This window comes from Heptranchias perlo, chromosome 15 (genome assembly GCF_035084215.1).
Source record: "Heptranchias perlo isolate sHepPer1 chromosome 15, sHepPer1.hap1, whole genome shotgun sequence".
Classification (NCBI taxonomy): domain Eukaryota; kingdom Metazoa; phylum Chordata; class Chondrichthyes; order Hexanchiformes; family Hexanchidae; genus Heptranchias; species Heptranchias perlo.
This window is the reverse complement of record NC_090339.1, coordinates 8,165,507-8,177,533: the sequence shown is the minus strand read 5'-3', so window position 1 is coordinate 8,177,533 and position 12,027 is coordinate 8,165,507. Positions and strand designations below refer to the sequence as shown.

General features: G+C 43.3%; 1 protein-coding gene across 1 annotated transcript in view; it reads right to left on the bottom strand.

The window, feature by feature from the left end:
- The window catches only part of LOC137332853 (sodium- and chloride-dependent neutral and basic amino acid transporter B(0+)-like), a 46,503-nt gene extending 34,761 nt beyond the window's left edge, over window positions 1-11,742 (bottom strand). Inside the window, exons 1-3 of the mRNA XM_067996810.1 lie at window positions 11,544-11,742; window positions 11,141-11,294; window positions 4,693-4,824 (exon numbers count right to left, since the gene is read on the bottom strand). Of these exons, the coding sequence (XP_067852911.1) occupies window positions 4,693-4,824; window positions 11,141-11,294; window positions 11,544-11,615 (358 nt within the window). The 5' untranslated portion in view covers window positions 11,616-11,742. The remainder of the gene's footprint in view (window positions 1-4,692; window positions 4,825-11,140; window positions 11,295-11,543) is intronic.
- Window positions 11,743-12,027: the final 285 nt, after the last annotated feature.

The window sequence follows — 12,027 nt, the reverse complement described above, 5'->3', positions numbered from 1 at the left end:
AGGGAGGGAGGAAGCTCGTGTGGAGCATAAAAACCGGCATAGATCAGTTGCAATGAATGGCCTGTTCCTGTGCTGTAGTTTGGATGTAACTCAATTTAACTCATTCTGGGGTTTGGTCCCACAGGTGCTGCTCACCCTCTGGTCTCCTGTCCAAGGGCACATTCTTCACCAAAGATCCTAAACAGTGAACATCATTAACTATTAACCGGGAGGGGCATCCCAGCTGGGCCCAGTCCTGTCCTCACCCAATGTTCATAACCCACACGTGTTCTGTTTAGCAGGAGTTGGCAATAAGTGACAGGATCCTTGGCTGATGTTTTCCTCCTTAGTCTAAGGACACGGGGACAGCTCTAGTGCCCTCACTGTTTCTCAGGACAAGCTGCACTGTTGAGCAACAGGTGTGATTCATTTTACTTTTTAATTCTAAGCAGTATACCAGCTCCCATTCATTCTCTCAACACTCTCTCAATTTGTTTTCATTTTTTATCATGCTTCTCATTCCAGAGACAAACCACTGAACCATGAGACCATAAGAGACCATAAGAGATCGGAGCAGGAGTAGGCCATTCGGCCCCTCGAGCCTGCTCCGTCATTTAATGAGATCATGGCTGATCTGATTTTTACCTCAACTCCACTTTCCCGCCCTTTCTCCATATCCTATGACTCCCTTGCTGATCAAAAATTTGTCCAACTTGAATGTATTTAATGACTCAGCCTCCACAGCTTTTTGGGGTAAAGAATTCCAAAGATTCACAACCCTCTGGGAGAAGAAATTCCTCCTCATTTCCGTCTTTAACGGGCGACCCCTTATTCTGAGACTATGCCACCTAGTTTTAGATTCCCCCATGAGGGGTAACATCCTCTCAGCATCTACCCTATCGAGTCCCCTCAGAATCTTGTATATTTCAATAAGATCTCCTCTCATTCTTCTAAACTCCAATGAATATAGACCCAACCTGTTCAATCTTTCCTCATAAGACAACCCTTCCAGACCCGGAATCAACCGAGTGAACCTTCTCTGAACTACCTCCAATGCAAGTATGTCCTTCCTTAAATAAGGTCACCAGAACTGTACGCAGTACTCCAGGTGTGGTCTCACCAGCACCCTGTACAATTGTAGCATGCCTTCCCTGCTTTTATACTCCATCCCCTTAGAAATAAAGGCCAATATTCCGTTTGCCTTCCGGATTACCTGCTGCACCTGTATGTTGACTTTTTGTATTTCATGTACGAGGACACCCAGATCCCTCTGTACCGCAGCATTTTGTAGTATTTCTCCATTCAAATAATATTTTGCTTTTTTATTTTTCCTCCCAAAGTGGATGACTTCACATTTTCCCACAATATATTCCATCTGCCAAATTTTTGCCCATTCGTTTAACCTGTCAATATCCCTTTGTCCTCATCGCAACTTGCTTTTCCACCTATCTTTGTATCATCAGCAAATTTGGCCACAAGACACCTGTTCCTTCACCCAAGTCATTGATATATATTGTAAATAGTTGAGGCCCCAGCACTGATCCCTGCGGCACCCCACTAGTTACAGATTGCCATTTTGAAAATGACCCTTTTATCCCGACTCTTTGTTTTCTGTTAGTCAGCCAATCCTCTATCCATGCCAGTATATTACCCCCAACACCATGAGCTCTTATCTTGTGCAGTAATCTGTTATGTGGCACCTTATCGAATGCCTTTTGGAAATCCAAATATCCATTGGTTTGCCTTTATCCACGTTACTCCCTCAAAGGACTCTAATAAATTTGTCAGACATAATTTCCCCTTCATAAAAGCATGTTGACTCTCCTTGATTGTATTATGAGTCTCCAAATGTCCTGCTACTACTTCCTTAATAATGGATTCGAGCATTTTCCCAATGACAGATGTTAGGCTAACTGGTCTATAGTTACCTGCTTTCTGTCTCACTCCCTTCTTGAATAGGGGTGTTACGTTTGCGGTTTTCCAATCCGCTGGGACCTTTCCAGAATCTAGTGAATCCTGGAAGATTACAACCAATGCATCCACTATCTCTGTAGCCACTTCCTTTTAAAACCCTTGGATGCAAGCCATCAGGTCCAGGGGACTTGTCAGCCTTGTGACCCATTAGTTTACCTAATACATTTTCTCTAGTGATAGTGATTGTTTGTAGTTCCTCCTTCCCCTTTGCCCCTTTATTTTCCACTATTATTGGCATGTTATTAGTGTCTTCTGCTGTGAAGACAGATACAAAATATCTGTTCAATTCCTCTGCCATTTCCTTGTTTTCCACTATTATTTCACCAGTCTCATCCTCTAAGGGACCGATGTTTACTTTAGCTATCCTCTTCCTTTCTAGATTCAGGAACTGTCCCTCTAGATTGGAAAATTGCACATGTCACTCTGCTTTTTAAGAAAGGAGAGAGAGGGAAAACAGGGAATTATAGACCAGTTAGCCTAACATCTGTTGTGGGGAAAATGCTGGATTTATAATTAAGGATAGGGTGACTGAACACCTCGAGAATTTTCAGTTAATCAGAGAGAGCCAGCATGGATTTGTGAAAGGTAGGTCGTGCCTGACAAACCTGATTGAATTTTTTGAAGAGGTGACTAAAGTTGTGGACAGGGGAATGTCAATGGATGTTATTTATATGGACTTCCAGAGGCATTTGATAAAGTCCCACATAAGAGAATGTTAGCTAAGATAGAAGCCCATGGAATCGAGGGAAAAGTACGGACTTGGTTAGGAAGTTGGCTGAGCGAAAGGCAACAGAGAGTAGGGATAATGGATAGGTACTCACATTGGCAGGATGTGACTAGTGGAGTCCCGCAGGGATCTGTCTTGGGGCCTCAATTATTCACAATATTTATTAACGTCTTAGATGAAGGCATAGAAAGTCACATATCGAAGTTTGCCGATGACACAAAGATTGGTGACATTGTAAGCAGTGTAGATGAAAACATAAAATTACAAAGGGATATTGATAGATTAGGTGAATGGACAAAACTGTGGCAAATGGAATTCAATGTAGACAAGTGTGAGGTCATCCACTTTGGATCAAAAAAGGATCGAACAGAGTACTGTCTAAATGGTAAAAAGTTAAAAACAGTGGATGTCCAAAGTGACTTAGGGGTTCAGGGACATAGATGATTGAAGTGTCATGAACAGGTGCAGAAAATAATCAATAAGGCTAATGGAATGCTGGCCTTTGTATCTAGAGGACTAGAGAACAAGGGGGCAGAAGTTATGCTGCAGCTATACAAAACCCTGGTTAGACCGCATCTGGAGTACTGTGAGCAGGTCTGGGCACCGCACCTTCGGAAGGACATATTGGCCTTGGAGGGAGTGCAGCGTGGGTTTACTAGAATGATACCCAGACTTCAAGGGTTAAATTACGAGGAGAGATTACACAAATTGGGGTTGTATTCTCTAGAGTTTCGAAGGTTAAGGGGTGATCTGATCGAAGTTTATAAGAAATTAAGGGGAACGGATAGGGTGGATAGAGATTGGCTGGGGATTCTAGGAGTAGGGGGCACAGTCTAAAAATTAGAGCCAGACCTTTCAGGAGCGAGATTAGAAAACATTTCTACACACAAAGGGTGGTAGAAGTTTGGAACTCTCTTCCACAAACGGCAATTGATACTAGCTCAATTGCTAAATTTAAATCTGAGATAGATAGCTTTTTGGCAACCAAAGGTATTAAGGGATATGGGCCAAAGGCAGGTAAATGGAGTTAGATCACAGATCAGCCTTGATCTTATCAAATGGCAGAGTAGGCACAAGGGGCTGAATGGCCTACTCTTGTTCCTATGCTTTTACTGTCAGTTTTTATTTTTCCTGCTAGTTTACTCTCATAATTTATTTTCTCCCTCTTTTGTATTCTTTTAGTCATCCTTTGCTGGTTTTTGAAGTTTTCCCAATCTTCGGGCTTAGCAGTAATCTTTGCCATGTTTTATGCCTTTTCTTTTAACCTGATACCATCCTTAACTTCCTTAGTTAGCCATGGTTGGTTCACCCTTTTTGTGGAGTCTTTCATCCTCAAAGGGATATATTTTTGTTGCGAGTCATAAGAATTTTAAAAAAATGTTTGCCACTGCTTATCCACCATCATACCATCTAATCTGTTTACCCAGTCCACTTTAGCCAATTCCGCCCTCATTCCTTTATAATTGCCCTTATTTAAGTTTAATGCAGTAGTTTCAGACCCAAGATCCTCACTCTCAAACTGGATGTGAAATTCTATCATGTTATGATCAGGAGAGACTGAATTCCCTCCTTCACTTTATATCAATGGAAAGTATTTATCCACATCCTTAAACGTCTTTCAATGATCTGATGAGCCCCCAGTTGCTGCATCAAAATGAAATGAGTAAAATTAACACAATCTCAATTAATTGACATCACTTTTAGAAAAATGAAACATGAAACCAACATCAGTGTTAATTACTGAATGACAGATAGAGAGTTCTCCAGGTATTGGGTCTAATATCTGATAAAATTCGGAATGAGGAAAGAAAACATTTCACTCGCTGTTTCTGTCTCTTCACTGTCTGTCTCTGTCTTTGTAAAAGCGTACGACAGATCAGATTGTAAACAGTACTTCAGTAAGGCTGGTTTAAATCACCCTCTGATAAGGAAAATATAACCAGTATATTAACATGAATTAAAGGTTATTACTCAAACTGTTGCCGAGCTTGTGTTGCTCAATAAACACTAACCTTGTAGCATTGGCACGGCTTTCCACACTGCAACAGGTCCAAGGCTGGCAAACTGCCCAAAAGAGCATTCCAAGAAAAATAGCGGCATCCCAGCGAGTGCCAGCATGACTATGTAGGGAATAAGAAACGCACCTGGAAAAAATAGTAAAGGAAAGCTGAAAAAGATTGTTTGGATGTTAGAGTGACCAGGTTTATTCATGCAGTTTTGGAGTGGATGTTAAACAACTAAACAGTCCATTTCACATCAACACAGGAACTTAATATTGTCATTGACAGAACAGGGTGGGGTGAAATTGGGCTGTGTAGTGCCCATTTTGTAGGTGCAACGCAGACACTTCAGTCCCGAAAATGGGGTCCAAGATGCGCACTTACAATTCTGATGGAAAGTGCGCAGGGTGCCATCTTGGTAAAGGTGTTTGCGTGCACACACTTAACGACCGTCAGCAGCATGTTGAGTAGGGGGATTATGATGTGGATTAGCGTTCAACGTTGATTCGAAGGCAATGCTGCTATTTTGGAACTCCACACTCCAGCCAATGCCCAGTCTTAACCTCGCACAACTGAACAGGACTTAAAGGGCATGAAGGACCTCCCTACCACCACCAGCGCTATTTAAAGGGAGCATGAAGTACTTACAGCTTAGATGCTGGATTATTTCTTCTGCTACTGGTGCAATTGTACGTGTTTTTGGAGGTTTCCTCTACTTGTATAAAGTTTCAATACTCTACAGGGAGAGTGGTCAGGCTGGTTTTGCTGTACTCTTTGTGTCTTTTAAAATATTGTGCCAAAAAAAGTTGCTTTCAGACATGGGTGGCCTGATAGGGCTTCCTCTGGGAATTGAACATGACTGGGAGAATGAAGAGAGGCCACGCAGAGCAGGATAAGCTTCTAGAAGAAGGAGGAGGAGGAGGAGCAGGTCACTCAGCAGGAGGCCATATCCAAGGAGGGTCTTCAGGGACCAATTCTCTTATCTCAAATTCAGCAACGATCAGTGCATCAGATGTCTTTGGTTCACAAAGGAGGTTGTGACTGAAATTTGTCAACTGCTGCAGCCATAACTGCAGCCTCAGAGCAGGGCAAGGGTCAAGGCGACCGTGGCACTTAATCTTTATGGCTCTGGCTCCTGTCAGGCTGCTGCTGGAGATATAAGCAACATCTCGCAGTTTGCAGTGCACTGCATTATAACGGAGGTCAATGAGGCTCTCTATACAATGAGAAATACTTTCATCTCATTCCCTTTTGCCAGAGACAAGCAGGAGGAGCGAGCACAGGTTTTGCTCACAATGCAGGCTTCCCCATGATGCAGGGTCCCATTGACTGCATGCACATTGCCTTGTGTGCTCCTCATCTGAACTCAGGCATATTCATGAACAGAAAGGAATTCCATTCCCTCAATGTACAGCTGGTGTGCGATCACATGCAGCGCATTATGCAGGTGAATGCCCGTTACCCTAGCAGCAGTCATGATTTGTTCATGCTGCGGCAGTCCTCTGTGCCACCTATAGTTCAACCAGCACAGCAAGTCAAAGGCTGGCTACTGGGCGACAAGGGTTATCTCCTCATGACATGGCTTATGACTCCAGTCAGGAACCCACACACACATGTGCACAGCAGGCCTACAACAAGAACCATTCTACCACAAGGAATAGAGCACACCATAGGCATCCCCAAGCAACACATCCCATGCCTGGACCGCTCTGGAGGAGCCTGGAAGTATTCGGCTGAGCGGGTATCAAGATTTGTCGTTGTATGCTGCATGCTTCACAACCTCGCCAATATGAGGGAACAGCCCTTGTCACCGCCTATCAGGCGAGAACCTGAGCAAGAGAAAGATGCAGAGGAAGAGGAGGAAAAGGCGGAGGCGGAGGAGACTGCACATGGGTTTGGAGGACGATCCCTAGCAGCTCTGGGCCTAGAGAACCCGGCTTCAGAATGCACCATCCTGGCCTGGGCTGCAGCAGTCTGGGCCTGGCTGGCTGACAGGAAACGGCAAGGGCACTGGCGGAGTGGCAGGGTTGGGAACAGGAATGCCGTCATCCTGAGAGAGGACAATTGGTTCATGTTCCATGGAGCCACTGCCACTCTCCCGGGGCGGCATCACAGCAATTCTGGTGATCTGCTGGAGAACAGATTGCTGGACTGCTGTGATGCCCTGGAAGCCCATTTCAACATTGGTACCCAGAACCACGATGGCAGCAGTCAGACCTCTGATGGAACCTGTTACATCGGTGATCAGACACTGCATCATAGTGGGTTCCACAGGTGTGCTGATGGAGGTGGCCACCCGTTCCAGGTTGGAAAGGATGGGCTTCAAGCTCTGCGCAAAGCCCTGCGCCAAGTTGGAGCTGGACTCCTCCATGCCGCTTGACATTATGCGCAGGCTTTCTGGCAGGCTTTCCAGTGCACCAAGCATTTGGCTATGTAGCCCATCAGCCTTCTTCTGTAGCCTGGCCCATCAAAGTCATCATCTGACTCCTTTGCAGTAGTACTAGTTTGTGACCTCGCCCTCTGGCCAGCTGGCACCCGCCACGACTCCTGCGCATTTCTGGCTGGTGTCTCACCACGTGCAGATCCCTCCTTGATCCTAGCCTCTAAAGTATGCACAGTGATGGTGGCTGTGAGTGTAAGATCAGGTGATGGTGTCTCTTCATCATCACTGTCTTCTTCCTCTGTCTCCTCTGACTGGGAAGGTTCCAGTTCTTGAGTATCTGAAATGACAAAGGATTTGGTTGGATTGTGGTGAGGGGAGAGGAGAAAGTAAGAAGTCCATGCTTACACCATCTGCAGCATATGAGTCAAAAAGGAGTGTGGGATGAGGGAGAAGTGGGAAGAGAGAAGGAGGATTAGGTATGCAGAGACCCACATCATCGATCCCTCCAGAGCCACCACTGGCCACAGCTGCGGCGATGGTCCTTCCAATGATCCACAGGACTGTCTCCTCCACTGGGATGAGGACATGTAGGCACGCCTGTCCTCTTCCAGTTCTTTCTTGCTACCTACGGTTATGCGCCACCTTATCCTGCAAGAAGGGTGGAAGTGTGTCAGTGAGTGTCGTGCAAGATGTTTGGGTGATGTGGCTGTCATGGTTGAATAGCTGCCAGTATGTGTGACCCTGTGAGTTGTGGGTGTGCGGCTTGCAACAGTGCTAAGTGTGTGAGGGTGAGGTAAAGCATATGAATTGAAGGATTGAGTACTGATTGATAGAGATTGTTGGTAGGTGGGTGATGGGTGTCCATTGAGCAGTGGACGCTGGTGGTGCAGTTGATAAGATATGCCACTCGAAGATTAAACTCACTCACCTTGACAACTCGTGTTAAATCATTGGACTTCTTCCTGCACTGCATCCATGTTCTTGCAGCTATGCTCCTGGCATTTACGTCCTCTGCTATTTCCTCCCACTGCTTCTTGAACATATGTCTTGAGGGCCTCCTGCCCTCCTGTGGATACAGGGTGCCTCTCCTTCTCTCCACTTCTTGCACCAAGGCCACCAGTGCGTTATCAGCGAACCTTGGTGCACTCTCTCTCATGTTCAGCCATTCCTCAAAGTATCAGATTCGGTTTTCAAACAACTCCCATCACTTCTTGCAGCCACAATGCACCTCCACTTTAAGAGGTGCAGGCTACCTTTAAGTTGTGCTAGCCACTCGCAATATCGGGCCCCCTGCTGATGTGTGCCGCCAATGAACAGCGCCGTTGCGCTGGCTGCACGCAGCAATCAAGGAAATTAGCAGGCAGAGCCAATTTAACGTGCTGCCTGCAGCGCAATGAACGGGCCCGGGTTAAATGCGGACCGCGATCCCCACACCCGTTTTTGGGGAATATACAATTTAACCCCCGGTGACTGCAGATTGCAAGTTTACTCAGCATCTGAATACAAAATAAAAGTCACAATGAACATTCAGGCTTTTATCCTATTTCATTACTCCCAACACCCCAGTTCTTGCACTTGAGAGTCTCAAATGGCACTTGGCACAAAGTAAATGCTCTATTTCAGCACAGTCAAGTAGTTTACAGGGAGTTCATTATGGGGTCAGTGCTAGAGATGAAAATACAATCTGCTCCCAGCTGAATCTTGTTGTATTGATTTTTCACCAAAAATTGGAGAATCTGTCATTACTATTGAAACTACAGAATTTGAAAGTGTGTAAAAAGATTATTATTATAACATTAAAATGCACCATCACTTCAGGTAAACAGTTGACCAAGTTCAAATCCCCATGCAATGTGAATAATAGCATGGTAAAAAGAAAAAATAATATTACAACTTAGCTATACTTAGTGGAAAATTAAATCGTTTACTAGATCAGGCCCTTTTCTTCCTTTTGGATTTTATTTAAAAAGATTGAAATGCTACAGGCACTAATCTCCCTGGATTTGTAACTGACTTTAAGTTGCATTTACCTTGATGTAGCCTCCATTATTATTCTTGGATACACTTCAGTTGGTATGTGTGCCAGTGACCACAGGATACGAGCTTTCAGCTTCTCCCAAAGAGAGTTAACAAGGCAGGTCTATGCCTACGTTCTATGAAATCAATTTATATATTTTGTTGTCCCTTAACAATTTTAATAGAGCCAGCTCATGAATTTTGGAAGTGAAATTCTAGCATTGTAAAGTAGGGGATATAATACATTAGAGATTATATTTTACTCTGTTAATTTGAGTGGCAAAGTAGACGTGAGTTTAATGTACTTTGTACACAAATCTGTTCTTTTCACTAAAATTAGCAAACAGAAGAAAATATACTCCTGCATGCTTTCACGTAGTACAACCCGATCTGAAGTTGAACATTAGTCAGACACTAAACGCAGCGATTTACGTTGCTGGGAGGTTTCCTTGTAACCTGAAGTATGTGTGTTGTGTGGGAAGGGAAGCTTACAAAAATGGTTTTAAAGGAACCTTCCCATCCTTCTCATGTCTTCAAAGAAGTTAACACAAGAAAAGGCTTGGATGTGGAGACTTGATCTGAAGGAATGTAGGTAAGGCAGCCTGTTCAGTGAATATTCCTTTAGTAATTATATATTTACAGGCATACGGTAATCTGATTCCAAAGGGTGGGGCTTGGACCTGGTTCCGATGTTGGAGGAGCTGCTCAGCAACGCTTTCTTGTTACACATAATATGGAAATGTGAACATTTAAAACCAATTATAGAGATCCAGTGAATAAAAAACGGCTGAAAGTTCTGTATGCCACCTCCATACTGGTTAAACTGTCCCCAGGAAAGGACAGTGCACTAGCTCACCAAATTCTACCAGACCCATTAATGGTGAAAAGGTGAAGTTAGTTATTCCCCTGATTTCCAAGGGCTGAATGTTGAATACAGGAGATATTCTCGACAGAAGTATTGTTTTCAGGGAAAAATAAGTCACTTTGGATTATTCTGGAGTCCCATGAAGAGTTGGCACTCCAGATCTCTGTACAGGCAAGGCACAGGTGTTGTCTTTGTTGATACATCTCCCTCTGTCTGTCTGTCAGTTTATTATCTATCTATCTATCTATCTATCTATGTTTTTTCTTTTATCATTACACAGAAAAAACAATTTATCTTCAATCTCTCCTATTTTATTCTCCATATCATGATTCCAATAAGATTTTATGATGTGAATGTACATTAATATATGATAGATCTTCAGCTCTCAGCTTCAGTTCAGAAAGTTCAGTAAATGAATGAAGATACCAGGGAAATTCTCACCTTGTAAAATTCATTCTGTAACTGAATCAAAATACTTTCCGTCTCTTTAATTAAAGACATTGAGCAACTGTGTTACGACACTTCTACACTTTTGTCCTCAGTTCACATCAATCCAGTTTTGTGGGATTGTGAGGAGTACCTGATAGGTATGACTCCAACTTACAAACCTAATCCCAGAGCCTGACTGGGGAGACGGATAACCGAGGATTTCAGATATTGTGCAATAAACATGCCTAATGTGTACAGTTCATGCATTTTAAACAATAACACTTTAAAAGATATTCAAAAGTAATAAATCATCAGTTCTACACACCTGCCAAGGCTCACTCATTTTGGTTTTAAAATACCATCTATTTGGTATCTCACTCTTAACCAAAAACACATTTTTTTTAAAAGGGTTTGGTGATCAGTGTCAGTCTTTCAGGAAATATAAATCTCATTCCTAGATGTTCACTGAGCTTGTCAGTTTTACTCTGAGAGGGACTGGTGGAATAATCTCTTTACTCATTCCCTGTTCTCTAGCTAATCATGGTGATGCTTCTTAAACCCCCACTAGAATTTTTAAATCGCCAACAGTTTAAAGCTGTGAGATTCAATTCATTGCTGCTTATATCAGCAATGTTCAATCCTGTATTATTTACCGAGTACAATAAAGGGTTCCCTGGTTCATTGAATTTAATATTCTTTATAAATCAATGAATTGTTCCCTTTATTTCTGCTTTCTCTGCCCTGTATTTTGGATTTCACTACAGTACCTCCTCCATTTTTGTAAGCCAGGTAAGGGAATCGCCAGACATTGCCCAGACCCACAGCATAGCCGATCATTGAGAGCAAGTAGTCAGTCTTCGAGGACCAGTTGCCTCGCTCCACATTCTCGTCACTTTCACCCACATATTCATTGGTGGCAGCCTGGGGGAAAGAGAGGAAATGGCCCACTCAGAAGTTAGACTTTGTCAGACTAGAACTCAAGTAAAAAGTACAGTTTTCACCCACTACTGAAACATTGTGTTGTTCTCCATTTAGCAGCAATCATTGGTCATTTGGAAACACCCTGAACCCCACAGAGAGCCTCTGCAAATCATAACAACCAAAATCCCCAAATCAGCACCTCTCAGGGTTTTACATGAGTTTACTATCATATTTTGATAAAATACTCACCATGTCCTCTGGAGGCTGCATTTGATGATCATTCTTTGAGAACCCAGGTAAAGCTAATTCTGTCTTGTCCATTTTTGGATAATGATGAACAATTCTTCTGTTTTTGGAGGGGTTGCATGTGAAACTTGAAGAGGACACTTTTGTCCAAAGATTTTTTAACTTTGTACTGCTCCGGGACTCTGGTTAAGGATTAATCAGCTCCACACCAGGCAATGACTCTTCTGCAGTCAGAACCCAGTTCCTTATATGCAATTTAAAAGGGGTGTAACTCTGTTTATTTAGGTCATGATGACATCTGAGCTCCTAGAGTATTTCTACTGTTAATAGGTTGATCTACCAGACCAAAAGTTTTGATTGCAGGATATTTGAATTACTTTCAGAACACTCAGTATCAAAACGCACTGTTTCTGCTTCCACAGGTTTGACAACAGTTTAATTTTTAAAGGGGACAGCACCAAGTGCACCTGCACCAATCAGGACCTCA